Below are 18,665 nucleotides of genomic sequence, written 5' to 3' on the forward strand. Positions count from 1 at the left end.
TGATTGTTTGACAGGCACCTCAAAAACCCACCCCGTTTGCGCCACATTTGCGGCGAGTTGCTAATTTTGTATCGTTTCTTTTTTATTACCACGATTGCTTTACCACTACGCGCTCGCGAGTGTCGATTTGATTTAGGCTTCAAACAGGCTGCGTGATTATATATGTTAGTTTCTTTTATGTCTTTTACTGCACTTGACTGATACTTTTGATGTGTTTTCGGTTAATTATTATGCTTTTTCTTTACGTTTTCTAATCTTTCTAGCGATCCCCAGAGCCATCGTAATGACGCTATCTTTCACCTAATTTACCCTTCATTTATTACCAGCGATGGATTGTCCAGTCAGGTTTGTTTTTTTTTTTTTTGTTCGCACTAATATGTATTAGTGTGTATATTCTTGCTTCGTCTTCATACGTCTCAGATGACAGTTAAAACGCTTAATCTTCTAAACATTCTACCTTTTATGTTGCGGGAGAGTGATTAATTAGAAATGCAATTGAAACCCCTTTATCAGTCACTCAGTTTCGCTCACATTAGAATGATAAAGGCTAAGTACATCAATCATTCCAGCACACAGTGGGCAAATGACAGGATAAAACTACGGGTTTGTTTTCAACAAACTTATGAAATGTTATAATATTAATAAGTTATGTGTAATATTAATGATTTTTTATAGTTTCCATGATGAAACTCAGATTTTTCTTTTAAGATTGACGTACAAATTTGAAAAGATAGATAAAACTAATATCTTCTTCTTCTTTGGCCAAACGACTGCTTAGGTCATGCCTGCCATTTCTGGCTTTTTTTCCTTGGCACTACAACCTCGAGAGGTCTCGGCCTGCCATTTCTAGCTGACGGTCCGGATGGGATTTGAATCCCGGTCTTGTCGTATGAGCAAGTTAATTATATTTAAATCACACATCTGTTTATAAAGCCCTCACTAGTGAGGATTGACTATCCGACTACTTGATTATCGACGAATATAGTTAGCCATTAATTGGCAGGCTAAACCTAGCAAGTCATTAGGCCAAGAAGAAGAAGAATACTCAAATCTAGTTTTAAAGGTCCTTGGAGTGTGTTGGTTCAATTCAATGGCAATATGTCTCTACCTTGGGTATCTCATACAATTGCAATGTATTGTATCAATTTTATTATTAAAGTTGGTATTTTTTAACCAACCATATCGTTTTACATGAGTTAAATTTTGTTTTCTAAAATGCCTTTTAACATCAACATTGGTGAAAAAAATCAGAAGTTTCAGAGATCCGCTGTAGGAAACAATGAACTGATTTTTCATTAATCTTTAACACCTTATAAATTTTAAACACAAAAAAATTAAACCTTGTTCTTCTCTAAGTTTAAATCTCCAGTATTCAAAGCTAAGTTTGGTTTCGCCCTGTCTCAACTTTTATTTTATTTTTCGGATTTTATTCCACTATATGCCCAGTGTGCAGTAATATCGGAGATGTGTTCTGAAGGATTATTGTAAGCACCTGTTCAGAAACGTAGTCTAATGACCATTTAATTGCATTTGAGTCTTCAAAAACGTAGAAAAAAGGCACGATATATTGACGCCGGTACAGGGAATCACCAATCCAGCATGCATGTACTTCAAGACGATGAAAAATTACCGTGTAATAAGCGCTAGGTTAAAGCCGTAAAGATAGCAAGAGACGTATAAATTTCTGTCGTGGGGTTTTTGCTCGCTACGTCATTTATGTGAGGTGTAAGATATACTTTGACAAATGTTTGATGAACTGCTTACGAGCTCACTTCACGGGCAGCACAAAGGAAAAGGGTTCCCGCGTCCAATTTCACATCTTCATAGACTCATATGTACTGCCCAAGACTTGGACCGCACGTACCAGGCATCGTAATCCAACACGCTCGAACGGAAGCCGTTCCGAATCAATTTTGAAACCACCACGGCACTTCCTCGTACGCCACATTGCCCGAGAGCTTACCATGCGTAGGTGTCAAGCTGTCAAGTCTCGCCGGCACCGAGGTCACTTACATAAATCGCCCTCGTTAGACTGCATGTGTCACCGCATTCGGTTTTTTGCTCGCCGGTTCGCGTTCTTTCTCGATTTTCTTTACCCCATGTCCGGAAACGGGGTCCGGCTCCGTCAGAGTCCTCAGCTTGGCTAACCGACCCAGGCCCAGGCCAGGCCGACGTGCACGCTTCTCGCATCAATTAGCAATTTCCTCGGCAGTAACTGACACTTTCCAGCACAAACGATCCCGTGCTTCCCGAGCAGGAATAACTGCCGCCGCCATGGCCTTCATTTTTGACAGTGCGACACACGATGATCGCCTTGCTTGTTTTTGCTTTTATCGCGTCTTCTACACATGTGCATGGCGGTGTGCCACCGGATTGGTATAATTTGCATCTCGCAAAGACGTCTCGGCGAAGATTCGATTCGGTGGAGCGCGTTAAGCCGTGCGAAGAGGTGCGAAGTGAAGGTATGATGTGTCACCCGTCCGTACTGTGGTACTGTCTGTGGTCCAGAAAGGGTAGGGGGCGTTGAAAAATTGTGCCCATAATTATGTTTATATGTATTATTCCTCCTCGCCCGCACTGTGTGATTCTAACCTTCAAGCGTTCTCGAACCTCGTTGTTCTCGATCATACTCATACAGGGAGGTTCTACTAATGGTGAGCTCTACGATCGTCCATTTTGGAATTCTACATATGGTCCAGAATATATCTACTCCAAGTGACTTCCAAAATGAGTGGCCTGACTTTTGAGCTAATCCTGAAGAGCGCTTAACCTAACTCAAAAACCTAGTATATCTGAAGTTCACCATAAACATTGAAGCCAAGTAGAAGATCCCCTCGTCCGGACACCGCTCGCAAGCGAGGAGCGAGAACAGGCGCGAGAGTTCCGAATCATACACAACTAGACTCACCACCACGGTACACTCTAGACCGGCCCCGATTAGTTATCCCATCAACATCCCACCCGATAGCCCCTAACAGGCGCTATAAAGCGGCGTTAGATTACGGTGAGCAGATTTAGTACGCGTCGTCACGCTTCACCGGACACCTTGCACCTGTTGGTGTTGACGGTAGCCTCCAGTCCGATCTTGGCAAGGATCATTAGAATATCCCGGACTTTAACGTTGGTGCAAGTTACAATTAGTTCCCACAAGTTACAACTTTCGCATGCGTAATCGCATTGCGTTGGTCCTGTCGAAGCAAACAGAATGTACTACATGCTACTGGTCGGCTACATACTCTCTGCCGTCGCTTGGATAGCCCGTACCGAAGGAGAACCTGCCGAATCGTTCGACACGCTATCCTCACCGGCACCGGGCAGTAGTTTCCAGTGTCAGCGTCCGGGACGCTTTTCCAATCCGGATGATGCAAGCTGTCGGACGTACCTAACCTGCATACCGGACACGGATCCCGACCATGGTCCGTTCACGTTGCGGCAGGACGAATGCGGTGTGAACGCACTGTTCAGTGGACGGTATCAGCGATGCATCACCGGTACCGATTGTGCCACACTCGAGGACTTTTACGCGATCGAGTACGAGTGTTACGAGTGCGGGAAGTTTGTGCTACCGAGCTCTACCGACTGTCGACAGTTTGTGAACTGTCTGAAGACGAAGGACCCGGGTGTGTTTGTGCCGATCCGTCAAAGTTGTCCCGCGGGTAAACTGTTCTCCGGCGAGGCGCATGCTTGCGTGCCAGAGGAGGACTACGAGTGCGGGGCGGATAAACCAACAACGACGCCCAAGCTCGGCGTGTCGAACGTGTCGCCATCGGCACAGGTAGCAGATGCTACGTTCAGCGGTGGTCATCTGTCAGACTTTGTGTGCCTTAGTCCGGGAAGGTTTCCGGATGAGTCGGTACCGCACTGTCGGGGATATCGTTGGTGTACGAGCGAGCATACTGACGATCAACCTCAAAGTGGCCGTCTTGTGTCACGCAACTTCCTGTGCGAATCGGACCAAGTGTTTTCGGAGATTGAGAAACGTTGCGTACCGACGGGAAGTTACCAATGTCCGGATGATGATGTCAGTGCGGATCGGTTCCGGTGTGTGGCGGTTGGCCGATTCCCTGATCGTAGTGCAACGGGGTGTGACCGTTACTTCCACTGCCAGCAGACGGCTACCGGTACGCTCAAGGCAACGCTAGCCCAATGTCCGACCGGAACAGTGTTTTCCTGGCTGACGACGCGTTGTGTTCCGAGTGCGGAGTATGTGTGTCCTGTTGCGGCTATCGGGGTGGATCTAGCTATTCCGAGCGAAACTGTTGCGGTGGTACTACCGGCGCTGAAGCAACCAGATCCGAAGGGTGATACAGAGTTGGCAAACAATCGTACCCGTTCATCTCAGCGTAACCGTTGCTCTAGCTCGGGCCGGTTTGCAAACGATGCAGATGTACACTGTCGGACGTACTTCATCTGTACGCGTGATGCAAGAGGAGCTTGGGCGAGAGTACTGGTACGGTGTCCTGCTGGTACCTTATTTTCTCGCACGGCTTCACGGTGTGTGGGAAGCGAGACCTTACCGCAATCGTTTTGTACAGTGACTGTACCTTCAACGGTTCCACCGGTTCTGATCGATCTGGACGCTGACTCTCGGGATCGTTCTGACGCGGACAGTGAGGAAGAGCTGGAGTGTAGTGAACCTGAAAGATCGTTACCGAACCCGACAGATCGTACCTGCCGTACGTACTTCGGCTGTCGGTGGGATGAAGGAACGGAACAAACTACCGGACGCTTTCGGTTACACCTGCTAAAGTGTCCTCGGGGAATGGTGTTCTCTACTGTCGCAGCACGGTGTCTACTAGCTGGCTCTCGAGCATCTGAACCAGAGCATGAGGATACGTCCGATGAGGGATCATCCACAGATTACTCGCCATTTTGCAGTGAACCTGGTGAAGATGGGTCAGGAGACTCTGTCGATCATTCGGAGCAGCTCTGGCTGTCAACGTCAACCGTACCGGCAATCACTCGGGTGGAGTTATTCACAAAGGAGCAATCAACAACAACAACAACAACAACCATCACTACCAGCACCGACAAACTCACCTCACCAACCGTACCAGACATTACGGAACGGATAGCACCGCAGGATGGAGGTAGTTTCAGCTATTCCGGACCCGTCCCGGAGTATCCGTGTACGGCAACGGGCCGGTTCGCCGACATTAACTCGGTCGACTGCCGGTCGTACTTCCTGTGCAAGTTCCAGCAACCTTCCGGTTCGTTCGTGTCCGTGCATCTTACCTGCCCGGACGGGATGGTGTTTTCGCGCAATGTCAACAAGTGCATCGTGTCCAACCGGCACGTCTGCTAGCGTGCCAGAGAGGACGTGTGTGTGTGGGGGGGGGGGGGCTTGATTCCGCATGCTCAACCGTGTTTCGTGATGATTGGAATAAATTGTCTCGCAACCCTAACCTCGCGTCCTTATTTAGTTGGCGCTGGAATTGATGGAAGATGACTTCCTCGTGTGGGAGTACGAGTTGGAGGATTGGGAAAGGGAGGGCAGTGGGGGGCAATTGTATCACGTGGCTGTAGTTTAATGCGCAATCAGTTGGATGAGATAACTCTGATAGGGGAGAACGTTTTAGGGGTTCCGGCTATTCCTGGAGTGATGTTTGATACGTCAAAACAGGGGACCCATCTTCAGAACTTGTAGTCATCAAGAACACAGCCACACCATATGGCTTCTCCGCTCGAAGTGCGCATCGAACGGTAAGTCACGACGGCCATGTTTTTTTGCTATCTCCATGATGCGCCATGCGAAAACAGACGTTTAAAGCTAACAAGTCGGTGCGTGCTGCACCGGTGCTTTATCTAAATATTTATAAAGTGGCTTGATTAGAACCTAGCAAAAAAGAAATGGAAGGCACACACACAGCCAACGCCGCTAAAAGAAGGGAAGGAACAGAAAGCTGGAAAAGGTTAACGGCAGCTTGTGATGAGGTAAAGTGATCGAGTGCAGGCAAGCGCAACCGAAAGCAGCTACTGCGGCGGAAGAAGGCAGCGGGCAAAGACGCGACGCGTGTTTATTAGTGTAGCCATCTCTGTGGTGCAACTCTTCGTCTTTCACGCTAGCTACCGTAGCTGGTAGCCAGAGCAAACTGGTGTGGACGTTTCGTTTTGTGGTCGTAAAATTGAATTAGCTTCTCAATCGACCAACGGCCGCCATTGCCCGGTGATGACTGTTTCGGGGCGTGTAAGGGGGTGTTGGTCTTCTAGAACTCTAGCTTTTGTGGTATTTGCTCCAAAAACTAATGGGTTCTTCGAAAGGCGAAACCCCTCTAAGACTGGAGTCATAGGATTACTCGTGTACGAATTCTGCTATTTCTGTTCTTTGAAGTTTGACAGTCGCTTAATACAGCTACAGTACAGTGGACAGATGTGAGTAACGTACATGTCAGAGAAAAACTTTTCAGAGCTTTTGGAGTAGTGACTCCAGACACCTGTCAACTGTACTGCACGCTAAGGGCGAATCGCAGTTTAAGCAAATTAAGCAGATTCTTGAGGTTCCTAGGAGTATCTTCCTGTAAGCTAACTGTGAGGTCCTGGGAGCCTCAATAACTAAGAGGGTCTCGATCTTTATAAGAGACCTCATATAATATCTCCACCTGGACTTCGGCCCAATCAGCAGATTCAACTTGTTAGTGGTCTCTTAGGCCCACCAAGGGACTTGATGCACCACTGACTGCAGGTGCAGCAAACAACTGTCAAACTTCAAAGTAACGAAATTTAACGCCACGCGAAAATTGGAAAAGAAGTAGAAGCAGGAAAAAACAATGTCAGCCTCAATTTGTGAGCGTTTTCGATTTCCACATTTTCCCTTCATTAGCAAATATAGAAAGAGAGGGAGAGAGGTGAGCTTTATCAAACTCCGTTAGCAGCAAATGAACCGACGCAGTTTGCGCAGTGCTTTCCAGGCGATGCCCCGTTCGGTTCGATCGGTATCAGTGCCGCTAACCAAACCGATAAGCACGAGCAACCAGGCCGAGACCGGGCCGCCTCTATCGGTGCCAGGTGTAAGTATAAATTAATCATCTCGTTTTCTTCGCCATTTTACCCGCCCAAGCTGTTTACCGAAAATTTCACTTCCAATCACCAGCAACTAGCACCAGTTTGTGGAGAAATGTGTCCAAGGGTGGGGAGGTCGGCTGAGCCGAGAAGCTGATAAATATATATCACCCTCCACACCGTAAGCTAAGTCCCGCTTGTCAAAACCTTGAGCGAGACTTCACTCGGGACTCTTGGCCGAGTCGTTGGTAGGTGATGGAGGACGGTGGATTGCTTTACTCGGACTCTGCTCGATAATGGGTGCATGGTGCAGGTGGATTGAACACTGGCCGAAGAAAGCCGTCATGATTCGATGAGGCTGAATTAATAGAGATGACCGGCGTGTTTGCTGTCTGTCAGGGTACAAGTACTGGCCGGTCAACTCACCCCAAAAAACCAAGCCGTGAAGGTCTAGTCATTGGGGAGGTTGATTTTGTTTCTTTTCTTTATGGACATTAAAATAGACACTTTTAGAAAATCCATGTCGGCGAACCTCGGAGGGAAAAACTAAACTTGTTGGAGGATCTCCCCCTCTGTATCTCGTTCGCTCGCCGTGTTCCAGAAACCGGGTAGAAAATGCAAGATGTTAACCGATTAGAAAGAGCAGAGAGCAGAGGGAGAGCAACAAAATTCGGTAAAGAAAACCCGCACAACCCCTAACGTACCCGGGGCGCGATCGGTGCTCCAGAGCAATGGCGCCCAATAAAGTGAAACCTCATCAACCGAAAAGCCCGCGGATCCACCAGGTGTGTGCTAGAGCGGGGCTAGCCGTTGGTCGAGGCGAAGCGATTTATTAGGTCAATGGTAATTGCTGCACAATTGTGGGGCGTTGTGGCGATTGCCGATCAATCTCTTCATCAGTTATCCCTCGAAAAAACCCAACGAGCCAGTACGGGCGCGAAGAGGGTGAAGTTTGGAAGACAAGGAAAAACAAGCATTAAATCAAGCTCTTCCTACCTCCCGAAACCCTGACCCGGGTGAGGAGTTGGTGTGGCGTAGAGTGGCGCCATGCAAAAAAAAGAAGCCTTCCACAACGGGCAGGGTTTGCGCATAGTTTTATTTGGGGGAAAAAAAACTTCTTGAGCATGTTTTCTATTTGTCTTTTCGAATTTTGGAACCTCTTGGCGCTTGCGTTCTCGGAGCTGCTAACTTAGCTTGTACTAAATGGGCTTTCCACCGAGCGCTCTAGGTGTTTGGAGCCGAACGAAGGTAACGAACCCGAAGCACATACATTAAAGAAATACACAGGCGCGCAAAAAAAAAAAAAGAGAGAGAGAGAAGGGAAGCAAGAAAATGGAGCCGTACCGGCAATGGAAAGGCGTGAACGATCCCGATGAATCATAAAATGTAACGAGCAGCGAAACGGTCAGCCACAGTTAATAGCCCATCGGACGAGCCCATGACGATCGGGCATGTGCTGAAAGACTTTTCCTTAAATAAATTTATCATTCCAATAGGAACGCAACCAGAGAGAGAGAGAGAGAGAGAGAGAGAGAGAGCGAGAGATAATAAAGATAAGGATTTGTGATCTTCGTGATCGCAATGGGGGATACTTTGAGTATACTTAGTGTGACGCCAGCAGACATTTGTAGGGCTCCGTAGTTGCGCTGATGAGATCTGATAAGATCTGACGATAAAAGTGCAGTGTGAGGACAAAGTCTTGTTGGGATATCGGGTTGGACAAGCGCCACACGTACGATCCCCAAACTCATCCTCTTGTCAACTTCATTCTACCCAAGGTACCAGTTGCTTGCTTTCAAACTTTCCTTTCCGGTTCCGGTACACAGCACAGAAGCAGAGGCTCCTACTACTGCCACCAACTAATTTCACACTTGCAGAGCGCGCCGTCACCGGTAATGCACAGCGAAAACGATACGATCGGCCGGCGGATCGTGTGCGGAGTCGTCTGGCACGCCATTTGCGACGCTGTTCCTGCGCGCTTTACCGCGAATCATTCATTAATTGTGCATCGTTTGCATTTCGCTGGCCCGGCACGCAGCTCGTGCACGGACCCACACGCACGCACCATTGCAACGCATCGGGGCGCGCGCGTTACAATTTCAGAATAAATTTTGGAGTGCAGCGGAGATGAGCTTACCGGGAGCAGCATGCAATCGAATATGGCGCCCGTGGCATGAATTATGGTTTTGGGCAGGTAGTTATCTCTGGTAGGGGTTTGCTCTCCAACAGTGGCAATGGATTCGATTTCGGTTTTGCAGGTGTAACCGACGCGCGGTTAGTGCAGGGTTCTCTGCGTCTGCGTCGTTACGGCAGAGGATTTCTACTGTGTGTATTTGGGGAGATTTAAGTTGGCTTTTCTCCTTTCGCTCGGAAGGTGTTTGGTTACGGTTATCATAAATCTGGAGCGTGTTCGATGGTCGTTAACGGTTAAATAATTCGAAGGCGCAAAGAGAAGCAGTAAATCACATCACATTCAAACTATCCGCGTACAATATTGGTTTGTTGAACTCTTTCGGAAGAAAAAAGAGAAGGGTCGAAGAATATGCGTTGGGCGTATGACGCGTAAAGGTATTAAAGTCACCGATGTAGGGGTCTTCAAAGTTGGGCTGAGGTTGCACAATTCCTACCAGTGGCCTACCGGTCGATCAGCAGTTTTGAGTACCGATACCACTGACCTACAGAAGAAGGTATCGGTAGAATGGTGTCAGCACTTTTATGCAGCCGAACGGCATCAGACTTTTGATGGGCTTATCGAAGTTTGCAAGGCGAATTAACTCTTTTTCCAAACAGCTTGTTCAACAGGACATTGATTATCCTAACCTCCAACAAAAAAAAATCTTGGATCTCCGATGCTTCAATATCTTAGGTCCAATGCCAACAGCCAAATCTGGCCGAAGAGTAAATGATACAGGAGCTGCCCCTGATCGCCCTTTTGAAGTCATCCAGCACTGAACCTACCTGAGATAGAAAAACATAGCACCAACAGCATCATAGATGTTGAGATATACACTAGGGTTCTAGCCATCGATCAGTCATACTACAGGATGAGAAAAGTTCTCTGCTCAAAATATCTGGCGTGACAGACATTGCTGGGACTATACATAACTTATGTAGCGCAACAACTCTCAAACGCCTCTGATGAGTCGATTCTGTGTAAAACTGATGAATTACTCTTATGAATTATGAATTCGCAGAGAATAACCAAAACTGGACGACATCCAATTCGTGAAGTATTTTTTAGACTTTCGATGGACATAAACAGAGGAGGCTTGATAGGCCCAAACTCAAAGATAGCGTGGATGTATCTTCCAAAAAAACCTGGGATAATGGATTGGTAGACAGCGTTGCTCGACCGTGAGTGATATTCTGAACTTCTGTGTCTTGCACGTCAAGATCATGAAGCGTAGTCACTACCTGCTAGGTCATGCCGGTCAATTAATCGCTTACCAGACTCTTTGATACCACGTAGTTGAGGTAGTCAGTTCTCAGTACGGAAGGATCGGTACAGATGGGTTGAGCTCCTCGTTCCTGCCGTGTGAAGACGGACAGCGCTATCGCCCCGACTACCGGATCACCTCCAAAGCCAAAGGTTATTAGGAAGTAATCTACGTCAGAGGTGTTTCGGTTGCCGAGATCTTTCGGCAGCATCGATCTTTCCAACCTCAGAACCAGGTATCAAATTCTTCTCCCGTACACAGAAGTGATTGTCCAGCTACGGGTATGATGAATTATAGGAAGCCCGAAATGGTAGGCTACGAATTTTTTTGCACTACAACCTACAGTGGTAGATAACCAGTCCTGCGTATCGAGAGACGGTTCCGACCGGATACGATTATCGGTTATCCTTCAGATAGAGAACTATATTCAGCTATGGATTGATAACATCTTCTTATTCTTCTTCTTTTTTAGGTCCAACGATCTCTTAAGGTCATTCCTGCTATTTTTGGCTCACTAGACTTATTGATACCCCGTAGTTGAATAGTAAGTCTTCATAACGGGGGAACAGTCCGGATGGGATATGAACTCCATCCTGCCGTATGAAGACCGGCGCCGTTGTCGCATCTACCGGTGGCGGTGCGGTGCGCCAAAATAGACCAGAAGCCTTCCTTTTTTATCTATAAAGGACGGCCTGGCCATATTGCTAGGAGAAACCTACTTTTGAGGGTATCGACTTTCCCTATTCCCTTATGGATTATTTAAGCAAATGAAACCAGGAATGGTAAACCAAGCGCCAAGGAGACTAAGTAATATTTAAGTAGAAGAAACATTCTTCATAAAAAAATCCCTCAACCAGTTTGTTTAACCTCAATTATTTTTTTTTCAGAAATAAAAATATAATTAAACTCAAATAATGTTAAACGGTCAATTTGAATCCCAGCAATACCCGAATGTAACACGACTGTAAACAAACTGTCCTAACCGTGGTAAGAAATTTGACAGCACAACACACCAACACTACCGAACCGGCTAGCGCGTGTTTGCTTGCTGTGTGAACGTGTTATTCAATCGTGGGCATGTTTGCTGCGGTTCCGTAAACTTGTGCCCGGCTGATTATCGAAAAAACATCCACATTATTTCACATAATCTCGTATGAGTTTAGCTTAAAATAAGCATTTCCTGTGTGCAGCTGGTGCGCCTATTTCCGCTTGCACGGTGGGCTAGGGAAGCAAGTTTTCCGGCAAGTTTGTTTTGATTGAGCTGAGCGAGCGGCCTGGGACGGGAAAATGTTTGCATCCAGCACCGTGTCGGCATTGCTGCGCCAGTGTTCCATTTCGTGGTAAGGCAGCCGATTCCTTTCATAACGTTGCAAATTACTTACAGTTGTTGCTTTACATTCCAAACAGGAGCAGCACCATCGTACCGGTGCGCTCGAAAAACTATCTCAATCGACCCCGGCTCCGCAACCCGGTGTGGTTTGTAAAGAAGACGCGCACAGTAAGTAGTACCGCGGCTAACAACACCGATCAAGCGAAAGGCTCACATTCGATTCCCTATTCCAGCTCCACAATGAACAGTTCACCGAGGACAATAAGGCGTTCCTGAACGAGGTGAAGCGCGAAACGATTCTAACCGCAGCCCAGCGCAATCAGAATACATTGCTGAAACTGGCACAGGGCGAAGAAAACGGTTCGCTGGTACAGTGGAGCCCGGGCCTGAAGCGTACCGGCGTGATAGCGAAAAAGATCGGTCAATATCCGCTGTGGACAAAGGATGGACAGAAGATACGTACCACACTGCTGCAGATCATCGACAACGAGGTGGTGAAGTACATCCCGCCGGAAGAGTACCGACCGGCGCAGGAACCCCGTCAAAGCCGGAACTGGCGCAAACCGTACGGCTGTCTGCTGGTCGGTGCGGAACACGGTGATCCGTCGCTGTTCACCAAGGAGTATGCCGGCCTGTTCCAGGATTCGGGCGTCCTGCCGAAGAAACATCTCTGTCGGTTTATTGTGTCGCCCGAGGCACAGCTCCCGGCCGGTACCGCCCTTACCGTGAGCCATTTCCGTGTCGGCGACTATGTGGACGTGCGGGGAAAAACCGTGGACCGGGGCTTTCAGGGTGTGGTGAAACGGCACGGGTTTAAGGGTATGCCGAAATCGCACGGTGTCACGAAAACGCATCGCCGGCCGGGCAATATCGGTGCCGGTGGCAATAAGGCACGCGTGTGGCCCGGTACCCGGCTGCCCGGCCATATGGGCAACCGGTGGCGTGTGTTGCGCGGGTTGCGGATTTTGCGCATCAACCCACAGTACAACGTGATGTGGGTGATGGGTAGCAACGTTGCGGGCAGCACGAACGGGATCGTGTACGTGTACGACACGATACTGCCACTGCGGAAGCACGGTTCCAAGGGTGGACCGGCCGGATCGCCACCGTTCCCAACCGCGCTCGAACCGTTGCCGGCGAACAGTGGCGATGTTTGGCTGGAGGAGTTGCACGATTTCCGCAAGCTTTCGATAACGTACAGTGCCGGCAGTGAGTAGAATTAGCATTGGGCCTGTAGAGAATAATTATAAAGCCAAGGAAAGGTTAAATATAAAACCATCTGTATGTTAACAATACGCAATGGAAGAAATTATTGATTCAATTTAGAAAGACGTTCTGTACCCCTATAAGAAATGCCCAGGTTATCAATCCTTTTCTATGATACTCAGTCCAGGGATGCATTCGATCTCCGACAGGTCAGACTCCTGATTACGTGCCCCAGCCATCGTATTCTTCCGGCTTTGGCCACCATCAGGATGATCTCCTCCTCAATCTTCTTCTCCACGCCCTGCTTCCTCAAACCGCCAGAGATAATCCTTACCACCCATCTCTCAAAAATAGCGTCCTTTGTCAGCATAGTCCAACCCTCGCATACGCAGAGCACTACCCGACCCATAGTAGGCAAGATTCTCCTGAACCTTTCGCTACTTCCGTTATAATCCGAGGTTACGATTGTACCAAAAGTAGTAGAACTCCTCTACCACCTCGAGATCGTGTTCTTCAGCTGATACTCTACTTCCGTGGAGGCCTCTATCATGATCAGAAGCAGGTTCTTTTTATCTTCGTCCCATAGATCCTCCAATCCTCTCTTCAGCGTCGTTCTTTTCCGTTGACGTTCAAATCCCCATTTCCTTCCGTGTCCGGAGTTCCACAAGGCAGGCGTTGTTCATTAATAATGTCTGGTCTGTCTTACCAACTGATAGTTACACCGACGAGCTTAACATATTCTATCCCATCTCCTCTTCGGCTGACTGACTTACCCAATACATCCTCGATACCTGGTGTTCTCGTATATGTCCCCCATACTATGTCCAGATCAGTGTAACAACGTTTATTCCTTCGCGTGCCGCGATCCTTTATCCATATGCTCTTGTTGGGATCAAAGTAGACCGTGTTTTTACCGTCAAGGATCTAGGTATACTCAGTAGAGCATGGAGATCGCTCGGTCTCATCAAACGAGAATTCCATGGTTAAGATTCATATGCACCGCGGATAAGGTCTCAGAGATCCAAAGCCTCAATAAATTAAACGATCAGCTCCAGATTTGTTACATTGAACCGACTTGGCGTTTCAGCATTCCCTCCCTATGAGTCCAGATGTCGATTACTCAGCCTCGATATTCTTAAAGTTTGCCACTCCTTCGCCCAAACCTCTTTCTGAGTGACGCCAGACGCAACGCTGCTGGTCGTAATGATCTTCCAATTTGTGCCCTTTCGTCTTTCCACACTTTTGACATTCACCAGACCCCTTCATCCTTCTGTACTAGAGGTCATACGACTCCTTTCACAGATCGTCCCGGAGTCGAGTTCTTTCCTATAGGAATCGAGTTCGACCCGTGAGTGCAATGAGTTTGGGTCGATCCGTGGGAGGAACTAGGAATACGACCCGAACGATTCCGAGTCGCTTACGGATGGCTCCGATCCGATAGGTTCGGGTCGACTCGTCCATCACTATTCTGTAAACGTCTTAATCGTTTATACCCAATCCATATACTATTTTCCTATCGTTCTTCAATTAGATTAAGTAATCTTTTTATAGATTTGAATTTATGTTGACTAAAGGCCAACAGATACAATAATTACATAAATTTTTATACTTATAACATACTTCACTCTTTCCAAATTCCAAGGATCATCGACCAAATTTATCACTTTCTTTCAACGAATCGCAATGAAATTTTCCGCATGTTTTTCGATTTTCCACTTTCTAATTGCACTGTACAGTTGTCATTTACGCGCTGTTCTGCCACATCTCACCGACGGTTAGCAACCTTCAGCGACATCCGAAAGCTTCTCCTTTCCATTCGCCACCCGTACCGTATGTTCCGTTCCGTTCGTTTCGCTTGCACCATTCCGCTTATCGCCGTGCTCTACCGTGCATTCGTGCTGCTGCTCGACGGTATTACTTTTGGCCGTCGGCAACATAGCACCGTTCCGTATCAACTCGTCGCGCGATTCTACCCCCAGCTTTAGCAGACAGACAAGGGCGGCCGCCTGTTCCGCGTAACGCTTGTTTTTCTCCCAAAAGGAGCTAGTGTACCGTTGGCCATCGAACCGAATGAACGCCCGGAACAGTTTATCCTTCTGCTGTACGTCGTACTGTGCTCGCTCTAGCCCGTTGCGGACGGCGTGCAGATAAAGCTTGGATTTCGGCAGTGCGTTGTCTGCGGACAAGGAGAGAAATAGAAGAAAATCGTTATTTGAAGATTCAAGGAGAGCCAGGTACGTGCTGCGAGCGATCATCTTACCGTCAGTAAAGTTGGACCGTATGAAGCAAACGTTCTCCTCAAGTAGCGGTTCCCGGGAATCGGTTTCCTGTGATGCTGCTGTGTCCTCAAGGCACTGCTTTTTGCTCGCAGCCGGTTCACCCTCATTCGCACCCGTATTTTCGCCGTTCTCCGACAGTGTACGCGGTCGACACGCTCGTCTACCCTTGATGCCGGCAAAGTGGTAACGCAGCTGCGTTTCCCGACAGTAATCACCCAACTCCCAGATATCGCATATCTGTTGCATCGTTTGACTGTCGAGCAAACGTCTTCCCATCGGGCTTTCCTGCAGGCTGCGCAACATCATCTGCACGCAGTACTTCGTGTTGGAGGGTGAATTATCGTACCGTACGGATAGCTCCAGATACCGGCGGATAACATCGTCCAGCGGCAGTGGACCATCCGCCCGAAACACGGAACAGTTCCATTCGGCGGCCCGTGCCACCATCACGCTCGTGGTGGAACAACGCTGCGCAAACTTCACTATATCGTGGCGGCGTGTTATGCTCTGTGAACCACCGTTCGCTATGACGGGAATGTGCAGAGCGGTAGCGACACTTGCGATAGCATCTGTTGAAAAGCAACGTGTCAAAATGGAGTGGAAAAAGGGGGAAAAGTAATACTCTATTTACCTTCATTAACCGGATCACGCGGTCGTTCCGTTTTCGTACGCCCGTGCACCCCAATCGCACTGATACCGGTGGACTGAAGATCTTTCGCCAGCGCTATCGTTTCGTCCGGATCGGGCATTACTCGGATTTTGCACGTTACCGGTATGCTTACGCTTTGTACCAATCCCTCGAGGATGGCTTTTGCGCGGGGCCGATCGTACAGCAGCGCCACACCCATACCGCCCTTGATGGAGAAATCTTTCGGGCAGCCCATATTCACGTCGATCGCTGCTACATCGTTTTGCATCTAAAAACCGACCAACCGGAATGGGTAAGCTAAATAACGGGCAGGTTTCGAAGGGTGATACTCTACCATGAGTCCCACAGCAACAGCACGCTCGACGGACGCCGTACCGATCTGAAGGATCACCTTTTCCCGTTCGTCCGCACAGGTTCGGAACACAACCGTACCATCCGTCTTGTCGATGTAGTCAACCGTACCTAGCACCTCTGCGAGTAGAAGGAAAGCGAGAAAATCCATATTACAGCCAGTCTGATCGTCCATGGCCCAACACCAAACTTACCGTTCGTGTGCCGTTCTGCCCGGAGCAACTTCCAGTCAATGATTTCCTCGGTGTACACGAGATCGGCACCGTACTCGAGGGCCAGCAGCCGCATCGGCAACGTACCGACACGCACCATCGGCGCCAGGATAAACTTATTCCTATAATCTATAGCTGACTTCATGTTTGCTGCGTCTTAATGCGGTGATTATTTTGTCATCCTCCGGTAGAAGCTGGCGATAGTATTCGAGAAGACCGATCGGTTTATGCGGATCCCGATCGCACACTTTCCAACCAAAATAGACACCGAGGGGAAGAATTGTCAAAAGCACGCTTGATTTTGGCAAATGACAGCAGAATGAAACGAAAACAAAAGTTGTGCAGTAGCTACGCGAAATACGACACATATTGTGAAGATGAAATTAATGATAAATATTTATTTTCCCAGTAAAATGGCCTTTTTTGAGAATTTCCCATTTCTTTGCGACATCTCTCGAATCGGCCGGTATATTCAAGAAAGCCCTAGAATAGCGTATATCGAGACGTACCTGTACGCCATCGATACAAACAGCAGTTGGAAGAACCGCACTAACACCATCAAACAACTGCTCCGCGGTACAAGGCGCCCGTGCTGTTTCCATGCGCACCGGAGCTATGGTGAGATTGACGTTTGCAGCGAAGAGAGAAAAAAAAACAACAACAATTCCTGGTGGGTTGTCAAACTTCCGTTTGTTTACATTTTTCCTCGAACCGAATTCTCGGCGTGCAGAAGTGAAAACTCTGGTGAAAAACTGCTGATATTTTTCACACCAACTCGCTCGTGAGATAGTTTTCAGCGAAAAAGGCGCGCTTGCAGGCTAAAAGAATAAAAACAACCCTCCAAAAACAATTTTCCACGGTGATTATGAGCGCGCGGTCGGAAACAGTGTGCAGCAAGGAAAACGCACCGCGTAGCATGAGCCGCTAGGATGTGTTATGTCGTGATCGCGAAGTTCATCCGTCGGCGATTGGTTCTTGCGATTATTTTTCTACTCTCCCTGTCCTACTGTATGGTGCACCTGATACGAAGGGTAAGCGAACGGGGCAAAACAAAAAGCCCTACACATCCCAACCCAATCACGCTTACCGTGTTCACTTCACTGCTGCTCCCTCGTTACAGAACAACAATCTAGGTTTAAATGAAGATTATCTGCAGACGCAGCTGCTGCGTAAAAACATTATCTGGACCAAAGCAAGACACTATTCGGGACGTGCACAGGTACCGGCACCGGGTGCGGATCCGGCACTGATTGGGGCCGGCGGTGCCAACGAAACCGACGAGCAGCTGGAACCGCTCACCTGCCGGAACTCGATCCAGGGCAAATCGCTCATCGTGGACGATCGGGGGTACGTGTGTTCGCGGGCCGAGCTGCAAAAGAACGGATGCTGTAGCGAGACGGACTCGCGGGGGAATGCGATCGAGGGTGGGAAACTGTTTCCCTGCCGTACCTGTTTGCCGAACCGGTGCTGTGCCGTGTACGAGTACTGTGTATCATGCTGCTTGAACCCGGACAAGGTAAGCAACGATTTTATGAGCTTATTTTTTGTATTAATTTTTATTCTTTGCTTCCCCATACAGCGCCCAATCCTGGAGGAAGTGTTAGCCAAAGCAAACGGTAGACAGGTGGCACTGTACGCCGAAGTGACCGATCAGTTCGAGCTCTGCCTGACCAAGTGTCGCACCAACTCGCAATCGGTACAGAACGAAAACAAATACCGAAATCCGGAACAGAAGCACTGTTACGGCGAGATGAGCGAAGGACTGTGGCCATCCGGCAGCGGAAAGGACACCCAAAAGATGCTACCGGATGATGCGTGAAGGGTATCTCCGGAGGTTGTTGGTAAGATAGTTTAGAAAGGCTACAGTCCGCAGTCAGTCAGAAACGGAATTACGGCACACATACACGTATATGAAAGGTCAATTTTACATTACACCTGGCTGGCTCTTGATGTGGTCCCTTCCTTTTACCGGTATGGCGTAAAGCGCCAAGTGGAAGAAGAAAACGTAACTCTACTACCTATAATAAAGACAACACGTATTTGTTAGAAATAATAATAGGCAAAAAGAAACAGAAAAGTGTGGATCGTATGATTAAATTCCCAGACTCTCCCGCCCGCCCATTCCCGATCCCCCCACCAGCCTGCTCCGCTCAGAGAGAAAAAAGGTTGATTTTAGTTCGTAATTACCCGCCCTTAAAAGTT

General features: G+C 48.2%; 3 protein-coding genes across 3 annotated transcripts; 2 read left to right on the forward strand and 1 right to left on the reverse strand.

Annotated features, from left to right (window-relative positions):
• Window positions 1–11,447: 11,447 nt before the first annotated feature.
• Window positions 11,448–13,061, forward strand: LOC118508411 (39S ribosomal protein L3, mitochondrial). The gene is made up of 3 exons (XM_036048179.1): window positions 11,448–11,776; window positions 11,844–11,934; window positions 12,000–13,061. The coding sequence occupies exons 1-3, from the start codon at window positions 11,724–11,726 to the stop codon at window positions 12,981–12,983; spliced, it is 1,128 nt and encodes a 375-aa protein (XP_035904072.1). The 5' UTR covers window positions 11,448–11,723; the 3' UTR covers window positions 12,984–13,061.
• Window positions 13,062–14,557: 1,496 nt separating this feature from the next.
• Window positions 14,558–16,757, reverse strand: LOC118508401 (tRNA-dihydrouridine(20) synthase [NAD(P)+]-like). Its single transcript, XM_036048166.1, has 5 exons — window positions 16,446–16,757; window positions 16,235–16,371; window positions 15,883–16,168; window positions 15,233–15,820; window positions 14,558–15,148 (listed from the first exon to the last, which is right to left on the reverse strand). Exons 1-5 carry the CDS (start codon window positions 16,606–16,608, stop codon window positions 14,748–14,750), a joined length of 1,575 nt encoding a protein of 524 aa, XP_035904059.1. The 5' UTR covers window positions 16,609–16,757; the 3' UTR covers window positions 14,558–14,747.
• A 368-nt stretch (window positions 16,758–17,125) lies between these two features.
• On the forward strand, window positions 17,126–18,540 carry LOC118508415 (SREBP regulating gene protein). Its single transcript, XM_036048189.1, has 3 exons — window positions 17,126–17,494; window positions 17,584–17,979; window positions 18,043–18,540. The coding sequence occupies exons 1-3, from the start codon at window positions 17,393–17,395 to the stop codon at window positions 18,280–18,282; spliced, it is 738 nt and encodes a 245-aa protein (XP_035904082.1). The 5' UTR covers window positions 17,126–17,392; the 3' UTR covers window positions 18,283–18,540.
• The last annotated feature ends 125 nt before the right edge of the window (window positions 18,541–18,665 follow it).

This window comes from Anopheles stephensi, chromosome X, assembly GCF_013141755.1.
Source record: "Anopheles stephensi strain Indian chromosome X, UCI_ANSTEP_V1.0, whole genome shotgun sequence".
NCBI lineage: Eukaryota > Metazoa > Arthropoda > Insecta > Diptera > Culicidae > Anopheles > Anopheles stephensi.

Bases quoted from the DNA above. Each gene is read 5' to 3' on its own strand.
- LOC118508411 (XM_036048179.1), top strand. From the start codon at position 11,724: ATGTTTGCATCCAGCACCGTGTCGGCATTGCTGCGCCAGTGTTCCATT. The intron at 11,777-11,843 runs GTAAGGCAGCCG...CATTCCAAACAG, and splicing joins CGCCAGTGTTCCATTTCGTG to GAGCAGCACCATCGTACCGG. The intron at 11,935-11,999 runs GTAAGTAGTACC...TCCCTATTCCAG, and splicing joins TTGTAAAGAAGACGCGCACA to CTCCACAATGAACAGTTCAC.
- LOC118508401 (XM_036048166.1), bottom strand. From the start codon at position 16,608: ATGAAGTCAGCTATAGATTATAGGAATAAGTTTATCCTGGCGCCGATG. The intron at 16,372-16,445 runs GTAAGTTTGGTG...TTCTACTCGCAG, and splicing joins GGCAGAACGGCACACGAACG to AGGTGCTAGGTACGGTTGAC. The intron at 16,169-16,234 runs GTAGAGTATCAC...GTCGGTTTTTAG, and splicing joins CTGTTGCTGTGGGACTCATG to ATGCAAAACGATGTAGCAGC.
- LOC118508415 (XM_036048189.1), top strand. From the start codon at position 17,393: ATGTGTTATGTCGTGATCGCGAAGTTCATCCGTCGGCGATTGGTTCTT. The intron at 17,495-17,583 runs GTAAGCGAACGG...CCCTCGTTACAG, and splicing joins TGGTGCACCTGATACGAAGG to AACAACAATCTAGGTTTAAA. The intron at 17,980-18,042 runs GTAAGCAACGAT...TTCCCCATACAG, and splicing joins GCTGCTTGAACCCGGACAAG to CGCCCAATCCTGGAGGAAGT.